At 31.7% G+C, this 20852-nt stretch overlaps 1 protein-coding gene across 2 annotated transcripts; it reads right to left on the reverse strand.

Annotated features, from left to right (window-relative positions):
- Window positions 1-2264: 2264 nt before the first annotated feature.
- On the reverse strand, window positions 2265-18484 carry LOC105837788. 2 transcript variants are annotated; one of them, XM_012682869.3, is made up of 3 exons: window positions 18289-18484; window positions 5797-6097; window positions 2265-4468 (listed from the first exon to the last, which is right to left on the reverse strand). In XM_012682869.3, exons 2-3 carry the CDS (start codon window positions 6077-6079, stop codon window positions 4206-4208), a joined length of 546 nt encoding a protein of 181 aa, XP_012538323.1. In that variant the 5' UTR covers window positions 6080-6097; window positions 18289-18484; the 3' UTR covers window positions 2265-4205. The 2 variants fall into 2 exon arrangements, with proteins under 2 accessions (XP_012538323.1, XP_036138750.1); XM_036282857.1 differs by lacking the exon at window positions 18289-18484 and adding an exon at window positions 17606-18144.
- Between the last annotated feature and the right edge of the window lie 2368 nt (window positions 18485-20852).

Raw genomic sequence — 20852 nt, forward strand, 5'->3', positions numbered from 1 at the left:
TATGTTGCGAAAGATATCAAATCTCTCTTTATAGATACATTATACTTATACTGCTATATCTAATAGCTAAACACGCGAAATGATCGTGAAATTCAAAGCATCAAATTAAAACAATAATTAAAACAATTTTTGCATACTTCGTACGTTAAATTTGACATCGTGCACCAAATTAATGGAAGAGTATAACATTTAATTATTAATCGAGCTTCTTCTAATCTTAAACATACTCATAAATACAAACCGCTGCATATAATTGGATGAAGCTCACATTTTTCACGAAACAAAAATTGTTCAATATAAAAAATAATGAACTGTATTTGCAAGCGTTGAAGATTTATACGATTGGACTTCAGCGTATTAAATTGTGAGCTTTTTTCTGTCATATCAATTCCCTCGATCTTTCTTTTTTGCAAAATTCATCATATTTTTGGGCGAGTTGTAATGTGGCGTATAATCGCGTGGCATATTGAATTAAAATTTTTTGCGTAAAATTACGTAGTTATATTAATATACAGGGTTGGGAAGTAATGCCTTACTTGTAACCATTATCGTTACTTTTCTTTTTGGTAACGTTTTGGGTCATTACTCTTTTTTTATTCTTTTCTGATAATATGGCATAGTTACATTTTTACAATGACGACAACGAATTTAGCAGACACTTATATCGTTACTTTAGGTCTTCATTATCTTTATGGTTGATCAATGGATTTATACACTTCTTTAATACGCAAATATAATCGGTGTGCCGATCAATGGTTACATGCAATAAGTGCAATTGTAAATTTTATATTTTATGCAGATATTGAAAAATATTTTGTACTTATATACTAACAATAAGTGCATTCTGATAGTCATTGCCATTATTGTCTATACTAAATGTTTATACTGTTTATAGTATACAATATATATATATATATGTATTATAATATGAACTATATATACAGATTTTTAATATGGCAGTGAATATTAGAATGCATTCCTAACGACAATATTAATTTCAAACAATGTTTAAAAAAAATTGTCAATAAAATTTGCGCGTTTGTAAGTTACTATCGTAATTTCTATAAAGATAAGTATACTAAAAAATAAAGATATATAATAAAAATTAGAAAAAATACTAGACATTTAATATAAAAAAAGTTTGCTATACAGTTCAGAATTTTAAGTTTTAATATTGATTGTTAAATAATATAATTTTTAGATTTAACTTTAATATTACAAAACAATGAAAAATTAACGAATCGTTACTTTCTAAGTAATAGTAATGGTAACACATTACTTTTTTTAAAGTAATATCCCAACCCTGGGTAATATAGCCAGTTAATAGAGCGTCCCGTTTGACGAGACAGTCACGCAAGTTAGGTAAAATATTGCGAAGATCGTAATACGGGTGCAAATACAGACTTTCACAGCCATATGACAGTAATGGGATACGCTCGATTAATCCCTTATAAAAATGTAATACTGGACGTGTATTAAATTGACCAGTAATTATTACTCAGTTTAAATAATAAAAGTATTAACAATAGTACTTTGAATATTAAAAATAAGTATTAATTACTGGGCAATTTACTGCCCAGTATTACATTTTTATAAGGTATGTTTAAATTGTTAAATCAGATGTTACTGATGCTTCATCAAAAAAATCCGAGAGAATTTTCTTTCGAATGATTTTGATTCTCTAATGACGACTACAAATCATACCGAAACTACAACAAGGGATGTTGTACGAGTAATGTTACATTGTCACACAATTTGCAAACGTCGATCGGTAAGAATGGAATTGGTAGATCGTTACTACTCTTGATTTCGGAATTCTAATCGAGAATATTGATTCATTAGACAGATAAGGCGGCTATAATTAAAATTGATTTTGCTAAATGTTTCACCCAGCATCATTAATGATTTGAAATAACGTTTAAAAAAGAGTGTTGACCCAGCAAACACAAAGTTACATGTAACGTGCTTGTTAGTTGTAATTTCCCACTCAATAACATAATTGCAATATAACACACGTGTTATATTACAATTACATTGTTGAGTGGGAAATTACAATTAACAGGTACGTTACATGTAACTTGGTGTTTGGTGGGGAGTTTAGTAATTTTTTTACTTCACAATTTTTTAATTCACAAATCGGCGGTCGCAATTAAAATTTTCATTCAATTTCTTTAATTAAATATCTTTGTTTTTATTTTTTTAATGTTTTATATATGTATGAAACTCTTTTCAAGAGTTATAAAATTATAATAAGCTATATCTAATAAAGATCAAATCTCTTTTTAAAAATCGATAGAATTATAGGATTTGTTAAAAATCTTATCTTATTCTATTGTAACTATTGTTTCACTTTTCATTTTTTTAAATTTTATTCAGATAAGTGCTGAAATTAATGTCTAAATTAATATCTAACGTATTTAAATTATTCAAAACAGTTTTTTGATATTCTTATAAATCGACGCTCCCGAATCGTGTGCATTATATTGTAACATTATTTATTCCTTCGTTGTTAATTAGCGGATTTTGTGACACTCTTTCTATCTCTTGATGATCGATTACCAATTAAGGATTATGTAAGGATAGCACTTAACTGCCAAGAACCTGATAAACTAGATTAATTATGGCGTTCTTTCTGTATCTTACACTATTCGAAACGATTATGATAACATCTTTTTAAATGTTCGTGCTATCTATATAAATATCCGATGTTTAATCAAAGATTGCAGTGCCCTTGACACTTAACGCACTACATTTCATATCTTTCAATTACTGGCACTTGGCTAACCTTGCAAAATTGTTCAAAAGAAGAACAATTTTATTTGTTCCGATATTTTAAAACAGTGAAAGTCTTATTGTTAGCCTCTGCGTTGAAGAAAAGTGCGTTAATTCTACCACCCTGCATACATTAGTGTCCAAAAATAACTTATCTAATCGCTAATTTGCTGCAATAACGACATAACTAAAAGAATTAATTTCTCAAATTTAAAGGTTTCAAATCACTAAAATTTTGACATTAATGCATTCTTACATGCGATTTTAATATACCTATTTGACCTACTAAATTAGTGTGTTAAATTCTTATCAGAATTTTCCAATTTTTTTTTTAACACAGTTTAAAAATGACAATTTTTTGAGTTATGTCATTGTTATAGCAAATAAGTAATACATATTTCGGAATAATTATGTAATGCGATTACATAAGGATCTCTCTTATTTTTATATAATCGAAAATAATATATATCTTAATTGCTGTGCACAGCGAGATCGCCTGTCTTCTTTCTCACCGGCATTTCCAATCTGGCATTTCGGTACAATATTAAATTCTTTTAGTCTAAAGTTTCAGATCGAACTTGTTGGCAAAGCAATCTATTTGTTCTGTGAAATCTCTATCGCAATGCTCTATATATCGTAACGCGAATACGAAGGCAGAGAGAGCGTACCAGAATAAGCAAAAACTGGACATATGTACATACATATGTATAGTGTTGCTTCCTTCGTAAGATTGGAAGCAATAGGAAGTCACTTTTCTTTATCGAGGAATATTGAGGAATGCCGAGGAACGTCGATCTCGATTCCTCCAATATTCGACATCTTCATAACCGAGCCTTAAATCGAAACTCTGCTTTTAACGCGACCAACATAATTTATTGATTATTATTTGCGAATGTATCCATCCCACTTATTAGCCTCTAAAGCCGTTTATTCTCAATTTACAGCTCGAAAGATGTTATAATGTTAATTTCTCCAGCAAACCCCCAAAAAACTCAGATGTCACGAAAAAAAGTGTTGCAAGTTCCGTTCTGGAGTATCCCGTACGTGAAAGTTAATGTTACTTGGAGTTCTAGACAAGTCTAATCTAGACAATGGCACTATCTAAAAAGTAACCCTTTATCGAAAATACATTTGTCGGTTTTTTCTTTATATATTAATAACGCAAAACAAAGAGTTTCGAAGTGTTTCTCCCGAAGAGAAGTGTAATATATACGACGAGAGTGTATATTAAAATATATCTAATGATAAACGTGTCTACGCACGCAGACTAGGTGCGGGCGTAGCTAAATGACTCACTGCTTTATATTTACGCGCAGTTCGATCGAGCAGTTATCAATCTCTCCTTCAATATTAAGAAAGAAAAAAAAAACAACAAAAGATCAATATTCCCTCCTTGCCTGAACCTTCCGGATTTATCAGTCGAACTTGACTCGTCATTGGTGCGCCTCGCGAAGTGAATTTCTCGTCGAATCGGAGGCTTCAGATAACGTCGAGACGACGACGACTTTTTCCGTGGAGGAGGACGAGTCTTCGGAATGTGGAGACGACACGTGTGACCTTCGTTGCTGATTTTCCGGATTATTTAACGCGGAACGGAAGAATCTGCACGTTTCCGCCAGCAATGCGTTCAGGCGCTTCCGGAGGATACGATTACGCTGAACGAGAATTATCGTGCGCACGACAATGCTCAAGAGATCTGCGGCAAACGATCGGGAAACATCAGAAACGCGTCCGCAAAATGGCAAATCCCTCGGGCGAACACGAGGGATTTACAAGGGGATTATGAGGATCAATCTCGTCGGAAAGGAACGAAGCGGCAAGCTCCACTTTACTAAAAGGGGGAGCATGCAAATTACAGCGCAAAACTATTTATCTTTATGTTCCTTTTTCTCATCTCACTCTTTTCCTTTTTTCTAAATTATGAGTTTTTAAAACCAACGGATTAAATCATACTCTATTCATTCTTGAAAAAAAAAAATTATAAGAAAAAACAGTTCAGTACAAGAAAACAGTAATAAATGTAAAAAATCTATTATTTTTTTATTGTGAATTTTGAAACAATAAATCAAATCATAGTTTGTTAAAAAAATTTTACAGAAAAACATTTCTTATACTTTTTTTTTAAATTGTGAATTTTTAAAATTGATAAGTCAAATCATAATTCATTCATTTCTGAAGAGATTGCAAAAAATTCTAAAAAACAATTTTGGTATTTCCCAAGAGAAAGGTGCATAAAAGTAAAGAAAAATGTACAAAAAGAAACGTTTCAAAGATTTTAAAGCTCTCAAATAACTAAAAAAAGTTCATGCAGTGCACAGTTTATATTAAAATTTTTTATATTAATAAAATTCAAGAAAAATTTACACGTGTCAGCGTATACTGATCAACTAAAGCTACGTTATGACGCAGATTTGAAACTTACCATCGCCAACATAAAATAATTTATAAATGTGCTCTTTAAATCAAAAGATGAACTTCTTTTATTACTTGACGTCACAATTTTACAGTCCTTGTAATCGTTTATAATTTCTTTTTTTGTTTATCTCAAATTGAAGCACAAAAATATTCTCTAGATGACAAATCAAATAAAAACTGTGAACAAATTTTTTAATTATTTCTTTTTGATCCACTTTTAACAACGAGAGAGCTGTCTCTCTTTTTAACATTTAGATATATAAATAAAAATTCTCTATGTCCAAATAATCTGCTTAAAAAAATTATAAACTGATACAGACGGCTTTACATTTCTGAATGCACCTTTTCCCTTTCAACGTGCATGCTTTTGCTGACTACTTGTCTCTCAGTTCTCTCAATTTTCAACGAATCTTGCGAAATCCTTGCCGACGCGACACGAAATTTCCATAACTCGGGAATCGCTCGCGTCGTAATTCGAATCGAAAATGTATGTTTTAACAAGACTAGATATGCCAGCTGGCGAAAATTCGAGGAAATTCTAAAAATAACCGTCTAAAATAATTCTGAAATAAAACATAACAGCTCGCTAACGTTTTTTTTTTCTTTTACCTTTTCTTCTTTCCGCCACGAGTTTTTGGTAGTCCTCGTCCTCGTTCGTCGGGTACTCGTCTCTTGCGCTCGCGACGAAACAGTCCGGAATCGCGCCCGCGTAGTCGAGTCTCCGCGAACAATTTTCACGGGGCGGTAGGATCGTCTCGATTCGCATCATCTTCTCTAACGCGAATCTTCGCCGTTTCATGCCGTTTTCGAATCGTCCTCGGCAGCGGCGGCGGCCGCGCAAGATAACGGTTCCAGCCATCGGAAACCCTGCCATGCAAACAGTTGGCACCATTCTCTCGGCACGAGAATCCTGGAAAAAAAAAAAACACAAACTTCACATTAACATGCTGTTCCCGACACTTAATATTGGGTAATATGGTTTAATGAAACCAAGAGCCGTACGATTAAAAACAAACGTATACAATTTCTTTCCATTGATGTTTTCATATCAATGTGTTTAATCGATATCTCAACATCCATTCACACAATCGTAATACTTATATACAGCAAAAAAAAAGAGAAGTGTGTCTCATTGAAGGACATCTAAGTTAATTTGCGATTAATTTAATTTGTTATTAAAACGGCAAAAATTAAATTTTTTTAAAATGTTATAAAACGTAAAAAAAGTACAATATAATTTTTGTTAGATAATATTGTGATCGCAATAACTTCTCGTCAGATATCTTTCGAAACCCGTTTGATCGTTCATACGTGAATTGCACGAAAATATTTCCTCTTTCGTCATTTTAGGTATTTATGCTAGAGATATATATTCAGGAATCTATTTTCAACAAGCAAATACATTCTAGAAATATAAATGTCGAATAGAAAAAGGAAATATCGTATTACTCCATATTGCTCTTCCTCTCTTTTTTTTTGTAAAAAATTCATTGTTTTTCAAACAAAAATAATAAAAGTTATCTCCTAAACTTTTATTTAAAAAAAATTGTTATTAAAAAATACCCACTTTTGTCAAAAGTTTTTTTTTCTACCTTGCACCTCTTTATCAACAATAACAATATGACGATTGTGTAGCACTTAACAAGTGCATGCAGTATAAAGATAACTGCGCTTGCAAAATAAACGAACCATTATTCGCGAGTATTTTAATCTTATTCATGCATAGGCATATCTCTAAACGTTTGCAAATATATAGCTGTTGACCGAAGAGTATTCGTCGATTGATAAAGAGTTGTACAGAAGAAGAAGTATGTACGTGTTGCGCACTGTGATTGCGAGGGATTTATATATCGGGGTCATTTCTAAAGGTCCGTGTATGTGTGTATATACGCGCATAAAAGACGACAATAAGTGATCTGTCGGTTGTTGTGTTACAACTTCCGCAAAACGCGCATCGTCGTCGTCGTCGTCGTCGTCGTCGTCGTCGTGTGGCGCGTCATTAACGAGCCTACGTCTCTCTTAATGTCCCGCTATTGACTTCGAAATAACATCCGGCGTTTTGATGACGACCTACGTATCCTGCACGTGGAGTATCCTTCCGCCGTCTCTACCGTCGCCGCCGCCACCTTCTCCGCCTTCGCCGCCGTCGCGCCCTTCTCCCCTCCCTCTACCGCCATCACCACCGCTGCCGCCGCCGCCGTCGTCCCCGCGCGTGCAACCCCCCGACGCGATCGATGCAGGCGATGACCTGATTACCGCCGACGTCACTGCACGTGCCTGCACCGAAATAATGCTAAACCCCCACGACTCCCACTCGCGGCGCGGCGCGTATATTTGAGATTGTTTTGACCTCGAATCCTCTCCACCACGTGCGAGGCGTGACGCGAGCGCGCAACCGCGACCGTATGATACGTGATAAATAAATACAAGCAGTCCTTGACACATCGTGCGGTGCGTGGAAATCCGAGCAGGTAAAGAGCGCATCTGCATCGCGCGGCACGCGCGCGCCTGCATTTTACGTGCAGTTATTCATTTTCGACGCTGTATTTTTATAAATGAACTTTTACGATCCCTCGTACAGTTTTCTCTTCGTTATCTATATACATTTTTATATTTGCTGTGTTGTATATATTTATATTAAAAAAAAACAATATTTTATATATATATATATATGTGTATAAAGAATATAATTAAACATAACACTAAATCATTTTTCTAAATTATATACATATATTATATATAATTTTATATATGTTAAAATTACTTTGTATTATTTATAAAATTATACATACATATCTTTCCGTTAAGAAAAAAAAGAGATACATTTTAATATTGGCAAGTTTTCAGTAGAGTATTAAAAAATTCTGAATTGGAACTTTTTAATTAAAGTATGAATTTTTATGCAAATTTTTATGATTTTTCGCGCATTTTCCTCTTCTATATATTTGAAAATTGTATGTTTTATGTATATAATATATAATAAAATAATATTTTTAAATATAATTTTCTATATTTAAATTATTTATTAAAATAGTACATTATATTGTATATGTTGGATGTTGGATATATTGTGTATTATATGTTATATACACATATCGTTCCGTTGATAGAAAAGTAACATTGGTAAATTTTAGTAAAATCTTTTTAAAATTTTGAATTGGATTAACTTTTTAATTAGAAAAATATGCATAACTTTATCTTCTTTCTTTTATTACTTTTAATATTCCAATGTGTATTTTTCAAAATTATCTTATGAGTTCAAAATTCGACCATTGTATTTTTGGTAGTGTAAAATTTCCTCATCAGAGTTCTGACATTTTTTTATATGATTTATTAGGCTACAAATGTGTCATTTTTCCATAATGTATTAGTCTTTTAAGGTCAATTTTTTATTATCTTAAAAATGCTAATTTTTTTAATATGCACGATTAATACTAATTTAAAGCCGACACAAATTATTTGCATGTATAATTAATCAATTAAAAATGAATTAAATTACATTACAAAGTATTGATTCGATATATTATAAAATATTTCTGGATCTGAACTAATCTCCGTACAAAATTGTAAAATTAAATATAACATGATGAAGTTGATATGGTGGAAATAAATTAATCTGTACGATATTTATATCAGATATAGAAAGTTACGTGTCATGCTGTTATAAAGTATATGATCATGTCAAGTGATAAAAAAACATTGTGTCAATTGAGAAAACGTAGATTAAAATATATAATTACATTCTTTAAATCGTAGTGTAAGTTAAAGTGCATATAAACTTAAAAACACGATAATAAATTACATTAGGACTTAGGTCTAACGTGGACAGATCAACATTTGCTAATTTTTTATCAACGCGGAATGAAAATTATACATTACATGGAGTTTTATAACAAAAATTACTAACACGTAATAAATGTGGACTAATGAAGGAATTATAAAAATTTGTACTATATTTTTCATCAAATTGCCATAATATTTTATAATTTTTTGAATTTTTTTTTAATAGTGAATGGCTACTATATATAGTAGCCATTTTGATAACAAATTTTTCTGTTTGATAACAAATTTTTCAAAAGTATTACAATCACAATAAAAGATGTTAAAAATAGCAACCCTTATTCATGCGATCTTTATTTATCACTGTTCATCGACGTAAAATGTCAAAGAATACACAAGGGATGTATTGCATATCCCTACAGAAAAATATTATTAGATTCGTGTGAAAAATTAAACTACTAGAACTAATAGAGTACAACATACGAACTCGAACTGATTTTCCAATAGTTTTTTCGCGAGTCCAATAGTATTTTTCTAAGAATGTACACGAATTCAGATCCAGACGTCAGATCGTGAGATAAAATTTTAACTATTCTTTTTGTATTCGCGCGTATTTTGCCAGGCGCGTATTTTTAAAAGTCTCGATTCTATTTCGAATATCTATCCGTATATCTACCGAGTTTCCCGCGTTCCATTACGAGATCGCGGTTCATGTCAAACTATATATACATATTCATTAAATGACGAAAGCGAATTTCCACGATATTCGCCTCCGCCGTAAGAGATAAAATAGTCGAGCCATTCAGTGCCGCGGCATACGTAATATCTTTGACGGATTTCTTTCAAAGAGACGTGTTCCGCCTCGTCAGCATAAACACAGAGATTTTTTTTTCCCAAGCTCCAGCACGTGTCGATGATTAGACGCGCGCACATGCGCGCGGCCGTCGAAGCTGACGCGACGCGCAAAGTCATCTATTTTGCGTTTCCCACTGACGGCGTTGAAAATCCCGCTGCGTGACGCGCCGCGATATAACACGCGGCGATAATTCTGGCGTGTATTCGCGGGAAAAACTTGATTAGAGCAACTAAGGTTGTACGGAGAAGCGACGGTGTTACACGCGCGCGCGCCACGCCGCAACGACGAGGGCGGACACGTGGAAGGCCGTCTTACGTCATTCTGTCCCGCACGACGCTCCGCTTTATTAGAGAGGGAGAGAGAGAGAGAGAGAGAGATGTGAGGACGATGCGAATGCCTCCGCGCCCGTTGGCGACACGCGCTTACAGTGTACACGCGCCGACCTGTATAGACGTCGGGTGCGACACGTGCGCGCACTGACATCATTTCGATGTCGAGCTGAGCCACGTGTTAATGAGGAAATGCGCGCGCGCCTCATTGCGTGGAAGATTGTCGCCGATTTTTCACGGCCGAAGGGAAAGGAGGGACACGCGGCCCCTAGGGCAGAACGCTTGCAGGGGCGAGGCCCCCCCCCCCTCCCCCGATATCTGATGAAACGCGCCTATGAGTCTCCCCGAACACGTAACGCCACAGATACGAAAAACTAGAACGATGGCTTTGTAGTGGAGAAAGAGAAGTCGGGCGGAGGGAGGGAAACGTCTTATCGGATTTGTGATAATGGATCTCAGCCAGAAATGATTAGCCGGACCGACGCCGATGAATAATCGACGTCGAATACCGTTTGACGCTTTCGTCAATCTCATCGTAATTGCTTTCGTATAATTGATTGAGCAATCGCGAATTTTTGTAAAATTTTAATTGCCTTCCGACAATTTTTTTTTTTTCGACGCAAAGTGTATGTATATTTGATGTAGATTTTTGGCCGAAAGAGATAATAGAAATTATATAAAAGTATTCGCAATTGCTCAATTAGCAACAATTGAATCGGTTATTTGAAAAACAACATAAGTCAGTTTTTATCAAAATAAGATATTAAGAAATTCATTCTTATAAAAATGTAATATTAAACAGTATTAAATTGACTGGTAATGATTACTTACTTTGAGCATTAACGGTACAGTGCTTTTACTTAAAATAAATCTTAATTACTGGCCAATTTAATATTGTCCAATAATGATAGAGGAAGTAGATACGTAATTTCATTCAAACCTATCATCAATTTCGACAAAATTGATCTATATCGTCTTTCAAATGACCGATTAAGTGATATTCAACACCACTTATTGATGTACCAACATCATCAAATCAATTCGTCTGATTATTTCCGCTTGAGATATATTTCGTATTACTCATAATAGTAAACTGATATGTAAATTAAAGCTTTTTAAATCTAAAATCTGATCGCACGTTTTAAACTCGAATTTTTTCCTGGTACTCTTTGTACTTGTCAGATCCCTTTTCTTACTTCTTAGTACTCTTTTGTATTATTGTACCTTTATAAAAATGTAATAGTGGTCAATATTAAATTGGTCGGTAATTATTATAACAGCAGTACTTTTAATAAACTGAAAATAAGTATTAATTACCGGCCAATTTAATACGGTTCATTAGTATATTACATTTTTATAGAGGTATTGTATATTTTGTAAGTATATTCGTTAATTGCACTTGGCTGGGTGTTTGCAAGATTTAGCAAATCCATTTTTTCTCGTCTCACAGCTTGGTTTTACAATTTTCTACGATTTTCTCGCGAGCTTCTCACGGCTAAATCCCAACGCGCGTCATTACAAGTGCGATAAGTACGTTAAGTATCAACTTCTGGAAACTTTCTGTAAACGTAAACGAATACAGTAGATGTCTCGGAAACCGCTGGCCCTCTTAAACTCTTTACTTTGAACAAATTGGAATCGATTTCTTTTCTCAGAAGAAATACTCGTTTTTGTGCAATTGCTTGTTGAGAATGGAGAACTTTGTGACGCAAATATCGATTACTTCGACAGAATTTTAATAGGTGCTTAAGTGTACTAGCGTATTAAGCAACAAGATTTATATATAAACTAAATACGTAAGAGTATTTTGTTTATATATAAATCTGCTACGCAGTTTAGATAATTCTATCTCCTGTTTCAAATAGTAAACTGATGTTGTTTGTCGTTATTTTGATGTTATTTGTCAAAATGACATCTTTAATTCAATCTTTTGATGCTAAAATAATAAATAACGTCAGCTTGTTTTTTGGGGCTATAGAAGGGTTTGCACTACTTTGAAAAATAAATGCTTATTAATAATTATTAATATACTTAACAATTCACTTTTAGTCATAAAGAAATTAAACACAGAAAGAAATTTAGAATTAAGAAAGTCCAAAATTCTATGTTCTTTGGTACTACAAAACTTGATACTACAGCTACTCAAGTAATCTCGGAAGCGAGAGATTACTAAAGATCGAGCTACGACTCTTCCAAGTTTGTACTAGTACTGTCTAACTTAATGCTTGGAATAGTGAGGGGTTGTCGCTGGGTGCGATTTGTTTCAGATTTGGAACTGGTGAGTTCCAAGCTTCTATCCATTGTTACGTTCCAGTATAGCTGTGAACTACGACGCGCAGAAGCTTGGAACTCACGAGTTCCAAATCTGAGACAAATGGCACCGCAGCGCCGTCCCCCCACTGTTCCAAGTATTGTTGGACAATGCTAGTACAAACTTGGAAGCGCCGGAGCTCGGTCTTTAGTAATCTCTCAGTTCCGAGATTATTTGAACAGTAATGGTACGAATTCGGAGTTACATAGAGTGGAAATACTGGAGCTGTATACCATCAGAGTATCACTGAATTTAATTTAATTTCAAATTTTTTTCCCTGCAGGTATCAAAAATTGATAATTGTGTAAATTTTTTTTAACGTTTAGATTGTTTATCTTATGTTTTCTTTGTTTATGGTAATTTTCCAAGTCTACTTCAATTCGTACTCTACAATGTACTTTTGCGTTATCTGTGTAAACTACACACTTATCTATAATTTTTCCATGTTGTATTGAGTTACGATTTTACGTCTTACAATTATCTAAAGGAAAAAACTCGATAAAAAAAAGAACAGAAAGTTTTATTGTTTTATGTAAAAAGAATGTAAAAAAAATTATGTCAAATAAAAAATTGCACAATTTGAGAGAAAAATAGAAAGACAATTTTTAAAGAACTGCAACCAAACAGAATAAAAATTTTTGCGAGTGAAAAAAATAAATACAAATATATTCTGTTTTTTAATCTCAAACTCAAACAGATTTTAATAGAATTTTTATTTCAGAAATTATCAATAACGTTCAAAATAAAAGATTGAGACAAATGATATTATATCCCATAATATTTTCACAGAAAAAAGAAACACTATAAATTGATTAAAGAATTTACCATTATATTTAAGGACGCGAATTCTAACATTGCGAATTAGGACACCCCATACATATAACTTTCAAACTTCTAAGTCATTAAACTCTTCCGCGAACTCCAACTCCTAATATCTTTTAAGGAAAGAGTATTTACAACATTGAAGAGAGAGACTTGAGTCAACGTTATATACATATACATTTTTTAAATATTAAATTGCGTGGCAATTGCGTGAAACAAAATTAAAAACTTTGAAAGCTGTATGATTTATTTAAAAAATGTGTACTATAGAATTATCGTGTTTACAAGTCTGTCGATGTAAAACATCGGAAAATTAAGATATAAAATATAAATTCCGAGATATTTTATATAGATAGAATTATATTATATACATATAGTCAAAATATTGTTTATATTTTGACACACATTAATATCATGTATAAATAATATCACTCATTTGATATAATATATAACTAAAAAAAGTTTTTCAAATTAAATATTTGAGAATCATAAAAATTTTGTAAAATTATGTGAATAATATTAATATTGTAATAATTATATTAGTTACAACCTTTTAATACGATTTTATAATGATTATTGTAATGAATTCGTCTATTAATTCTAAAAGAATAAAAGTATTATTTTTTTACTTAATGTATTAAATTCTTATTAAAATTCTCTTTCTTTTTTACAGATAATTAAAAAATATCAATTTTTATGTTGTAATAGTAAATAAATAATTTCACGGTTTTTTATATATTTTTTTATTGAACACCAGAGAGAGAAAGAGAGAGAGAGAGAGAGAGAGAGAGAGAGAGAGAGAGAGAGAGAGAGAGAGCATTTATGTCTGTTAAATAATTTTATTAAAAAATTATATAATAAAAATTTTATTAAAAAATCTTTGTATTAAGATATCAAATTTTATATTTTGTTACAAGATTGTAACTTGTCAGACTAGATATATATTCTTCATTGCGCTAATTGAACTGATTACCACGTGCGTGCACAAATTGAAATTAAAAAATTAAATGTGTTTTCGTATCTTTCAGATACTGTTCAAAGTAAAATAAAAAAATATAAACCAGCAGTGCAAGATAAATAAAAAAACAAAAAGGCGCTCGGGTTGTAGATTTTTTATTAAACTTGATTTAATTAAAAATTAAATTTTAAATTAATTTAAATTGCATGTGATAAATACATTTTTTGTTTTAGCAGATAATATTATTGGTACGAAAAAAAATATCTTTGAACCGAATTGAGTTCGGATTTAGCTACGGATATAATATAGTTTCAAATTAAATCAGATTAAAGATTTTCAATTAGGCGAAACTTTACAACGCAAAAAAATACGTCTCCAATTTTTCATATATTTATTCTAATAGTTTCCAATACTTGCGATCAATTTTTAATATTTGAGTATTGGTACATATGTATATTCACATATTCGTATTTCTAGTTTTGTAAATAACTTTTTATATTTTGTTTGAACTCGCCTGTAATAAAAAATGTATGTCAAAAAGAAGTCATTTCACATGTTATTACAAAAATTGAAATTCTTTTCCTTTGTTATTAAAAACAAGTCATATTTTTCCTTACATAACGTTACATAAATTGTAATTCATAGAATGTTTAAAATTAACATTAAAAATAAGTTAAAAATAAGTTAAGTCCTAAATAGTTTAATTGTTTTTTGTTTCTCTTTTTGTTTTTTTTGCCTCTTCGCATAATTTTATTAAAATTGGTGAGATAGAAATAATATAAACTCCAAAAAAGATAAGAGACATGTGACAAAAAAAAAACGAAAAAATATTTTATCGATAAATCTATCTAAAACAAAAATGCGGTAGGCAAAAAATAAGAAACAGAAAATAAAAAGCACATTATAAATTAGATTTAAGATTAAACTTTTCCTCTTTCGATATATACATATAAATAAATAAAAAAACTAAGTTATCTTTATGAATTCTTTTTTAACTACGTGACAGATTGATATTAAGTTTTGTACGTTTATTGTATTGTTAACAATACGTCAAATAAAAAAGGTTAAGACATATTAATCTATATTTGCATAAGAAATATGTATTTGTACAAAAGTGCTTCTGAAAAAAATTTTTTTTTATAAATTTGATAAATTGATTCAAGATAATGTAAAATAAAAAACAGGAATTTATTTATTAATAGTATAAGTATAACGTAAACATTGATTTTTAAGGAAAACTTAAAAATACAAAATATTAGTTTCAAATTGAGACATATTTCAAAATATTAACTTTTATCATAGAAAAAAATATTTGTTTTTAAAATTTCAGAGTTTTAAAGATTATGTTTTTTAGGAAGACATATTAAAATCAGGAAAGTAACGAGTCATTGTTTTTTTTATTTCATTTAATAACAATTTAGTATAATGACGTTACAACTTTTTATATTAATAAAGATAACATGATTAAAATAGTCAGTTTTGACAAGTAAAATTCTTTACTCGTTACTCATTAAAAAAAATAACTTGTTGATTAATTCGTTACGTAACGAGCAAGTTATTCATTGAAAAAAATTCATTAGTTAACTTGTTGCGTAACGAACAAAGTTATAAGTCATATTTTTTTTTCAATGAGTCTAACGCGTAATGATAATTATTTTTTTCGATAATGAATATTATTTTAATAGCATTTTTGCAACGTCATTGCTAAATTGTTATTTTAAGAACGTAACCATAACAACGTTATTCATAACTAGTCATTATCCACTTGTTACTACTATCCTTGATTAAAGATATGTGTCAAAAAGTTAACAATTTTTTAATTGTCACATTCGCAGTTTTTTCAGAAGTTCCTTCGTTACATTATTTTATGTCTTTAAATAAATTAATATTCTTAAACAATTTTTTATATTATTAAAAATATATAGAATAAAACAAAACTAAATCCATTGCGTAGTAAAAAAAAGTCGTATAAGTCTTAATTTTTGAGTACCGTAAAAGAAAAGAGTTCTTAGTCATATTTGATCATATATTAAAAATGATTATGATTAAATTATCCTAGATTCACATTTTTATCCTACTTCACATTTTATATATTTAACTACTAAATATTAATTCGGAATATCTTTTTGGATACGTTTTGAGTACATTTCGAAAAAACGCTCAACGACGGGATTTTTAAATCAATTAAGATTGCGTAAACTGAATAACTATTTAGTTTAATAGTTATTTATCATGTGATACATGCTATTATTTAGTAATAACAATTATTAGTTATTCAAATGGATAATTTTAATTTCCAATGAGAAAATTTGAATTCTTGACTTAATTTTAGAAACGTCCGCGCATTTCACGATTTGCGTCGAAATTTTTTCAAATTGGGAGACAAATGACACCGGAAGAAACGACAGCATTAAATATCGACTTCTTTTTCTCCTCCTCCTCTTCTCACTTTCCGCGAATTTACTGAATTCCCCGGTTTTTTTTTCTGCATACGAGGAACCTGCGGACTACACGTGGCGGCTGCAAGGTTCAACGACTCGAGCTTGCATACTCGCACGTATTTTCTCTTAGTCAACGCGTTGGAGAAGGATGATCAGGCACGTGTTTTCTCTTTACTCTCATATAACTCGATCTCTTCTAGGATTTCTTTCTCCTTTTCATCCTCCTTTCCTTCCTTCTCCTTTTTCTCAGCCCGAAGTCAAGATTAGATTTCACAGACATGCGCGAATTTATGAAACTTTGCACACAAACGACGACGTAATATGCTGTTGACGTAAGGGAGAAGACGAGAACAAGATTATCGACCTGTGCAAGGATCCAATATGATCGTAAAAACGGACAAAAAATAAAAAACCCGCCCGCTTTTCCGAAACATCTACGAGATTATTAACGTTGGTTTTAGCGCTTCATCAACAACTTTTGTGTAATATTTAACTGAAAACTAAATATTTACACTTGTTTATCTATTAAAATTGTGAGTTCATATTTGAACAGATTATTTGCGCATCGTATATCTGAAAGATTTGCGCTGCAACGTCTTGAAAATTGTACTGCTTCTAATAAAGCAATTTTTATATGCGTTAATTAAGAATTAAGTGATATCTCAATTAAGTCAGTCGTGATATTCTATGAAAGAAATTGGAAAAATTGTCTGTTTAGAAAATAATTTATGAATCTATTGATACGATATATTTTATCACTGAAACGTAATCGAATTTTCGCAACAACAAATAATCGCTAAATATATGAAACTGTAAAATGTCTAAATTATATATTGCTGATCTTTTATGACCTCGTAATTTTGTATCACGGCTCAATGAATTGGACAACCGCTTTCTGCCTCTCTTTTTTTTTTTTATTACCATTTCCTAGTTGAAGAGCAGATTGACGTCACGTTTCGGAGCCCGTTTCCGCGAATTCCGAGAGGATTCATATCGTGCACCACGCAGAAAATACTGTAGATTGCTCTCTCTCTCTCTCTCTCTCTTTCTCTCTCTCTGTCCTGTTGCATTTGCGTCATTCACGAATGGAACCTGGGATGGTAGTGGAGCGCACACTACAAGAGAGCGCAAAAGCCCCCGACGCGTGTCGCGAAAACTTGACCTGCGCCGTGATCCCGGGCCACCACCGTGTTCGATCCTTTCGAATACAAAACCGGCCCGCGGAGGCGCGTGCAATTTCCGGTTGCGAGATGGAGACAAAGAAAAGCAAAAGCACGCGCGCGCGCACACACACACACATACACACACGTACAGACACACGTACACGTGTCAAGCGACTCACGCGAATTCAGGCGTGAAACGACACGTGGAGGCTCCTGAATTCACGGGTTGTACCTTTTTTTTTTGAAGACAATGCATGTACGTAATAATAATATATATTTATGTGTGTTATAATATATATGTGTGTATATAAAATATAAATTATATATAAATATTATTTAATATAAATATATAGATATTTTTATATTATTTAGATCATATATATATATGTATTTAAACACACACACACATATATATATACACATATATATGTGCCTACTTACAGAGCAGTGCAAGAGGACCTGTCACTCAACGTTGTCGTTCCTCTCTCATTGATCTACACGCGCCGATGGTCGCAAATCGACTAAACCACGCCGGGCAGTCGCCATGTTACTCCGACCCGGTGGTGGTGTCGAGGGTACATACACCGCGTTGGTCACGCACGCGCGCGCTATATCGGTGAAATACGCGAGAGGCGAAGGCTCGAATTGACTCGGATGTGTTATATCACAATGACAAAAGGGACGACACGTGCGTCCCCACCATAACGGCCCACCACCACCACCACCACCACCACCGTGACGGTCGTTGAGGACGTTGAGACATTTCGTGATAATGTTACTACGGCCAGACGGGACGACCTCGGATCCGCGATTAAACCAGCCCCAGCTGAAATTGCATCGACAAGAAAGAGAGAGGGGAACAAAGGAAAAGAATAAAAATTGTGTTCCCCCGAGACGGAGGAAAATTTTTCCAGGAAAGAGCCGTTTTCCCGCAGCGGAGAAATCGAGATAGTAATCGCAACTTGTAATTGTACATGAAAATTTTTAACGTTACGGCAGTAGGACCTTTTTCTAGAACTTCGCGACACTTCCTCGAAAGATATCTCTTCGAAGACACGTCTTATCCTTGAAAGTCAAATTCCCGATGAAATTGTGTAAAGATTGTATCTTCTAGATATCTACAATAACTCATCCTTACGAGAATGTAATACTGGGTAGTATTAAATTGGCTAGTAATTATTATTTATTTTGAGCATTAAAAGACAACTTTAAAATAAGTATTAATTACTGATCAATTTAATACTGCCTAATATTACATTTCTATAAGAACAATACTTCTCGATTTGATGCATACAGGACAATATCACTCTTGTATTTAAAAAGAGAATTACTCAATTTTTAGTTTTCTTTTTTTTTTCTAAGTAACGATAGTTACCTTTATAAAGAATATTTTCTTGATAATACGCTAATTATTTATTTAAAACAAGTAGTATTTAAAATGTAAAATTAAAATAAACTTTTGTGTGTGTTTCACACAAAAGTATATATTGTACAATGTATTTGAATTAAATAAATATTATTTATTTTAAATATTAATATTTTATGAGTTTATCCGCAAATCTATCATAAGTTTATTATAAATATCAAAAAAATTATTAAAAATATCTTTTAATAAGTTAAAACAAAAATTCTATGGCATTTACTTATTATTTTGACTTCTTTCTTCGATATAATTTTATTATTCTTTAAAAGAGCATAAATTATTTTTTGAATATAATAATGAATCTTTCTAAAATTTGCAAATAAGTATATTTTAAGTTTATTTTAAGAGAATTATCAAGAGAAAAAGAAAGTATTCTTTGTTAAAAGTATTCGTTAATCGTTAAAAAAGTAATCGTTAATTATACTACAGGAAAAAAATTAATTGAGTTTTTCGCTTTTCTTAACAGCAGAACTGATATTTTTTCTTTGTATTAATAACAAAAAATAAAAAATAAGAACTTTGTAAGAAAATGTAGAGGGACAATTTATTTTGTAAATAAAGAATGTGTTATTTTTTAAATATTCATAAAATTAATACATGCATAAAGTTTTCATAAATGTATATTGATTTTAATTTGACACTCAAAAGATATTTCGATTTTTTTGACAAAGAAATTCCCCAGGGCAAAAGAATGTATCTATACAAAACGTACAATTTGTATACTATTAAAGTATATAGAGAATATGGAAATATATGGAGAATATAATCCATGAGAAGCACGCAAATATCTACTTTTACAATCGTTGCAACATACGCGTGATACATAATTCGCAATTAAGTCTAAACAAAAGTTATCGGCAAGAACATGATGATAATACATGATGTTCTTGGTTTCGATAATTACAATGTTCTCGATTTTCGATGACGTTGATATAATCCAATCAGACAAAGTTATTTAAAGGTTTTATGACAACGCAAAACTCGACTTACATGAGATAAGCACGTGAGTAACTTTACTTTTTAATATAATCTGAATAATTAATTTCTTTGTACACACACACACACACACACACACACACACACACACACACACACACACACACACACACACACACACACACACACACACACACACACACACACACACACACACACATGGGAACAGAAAGATTTATGCTGAAATATCTAAAAATTTAGTTATAAATCTCATTAAAAATAATTTTTTTAGATTATTAAAATAATTATGTGGAACTTTTAAGCATGATAAGAGAAATGTTTTAAAAAGTTTTAATATTTTGACAACCAATCCTATTTTAACAAATCCTATATAATTATTTTTAGATTTGCATTTAGCTAAATTTCTAGATACTTTAACAAATCTGTTCCTTCCGTATATATTTTTTAAATGTAATTGGTTACTTTTAGCGTCTCTAAATTGCAAATTGTTCAAGCAAGATGACTTGCGTCGAAATCGGTGAAGGAAGGTGATTTCGACGTAAAGCAAATTTTTTGAGTATTCGCACTTCTTCGCTAATTGCGCAAAGACATGATTACACCAGTCGTCCGAATTAAATAAGCTCAA

The sequence above is a fragment of the Monomorium pharaonis genome, chromosome 2, assembly GCF_013373865.1.
Source record: "Monomorium pharaonis isolate MP-MQ-018 chromosome 2, ASM1337386v2, whole genome shotgun sequence".
NCBI lineage: Eukaryota > Metazoa > Arthropoda > Insecta > Hymenoptera > Formicidae > Monomorium > Monomorium pharaonis.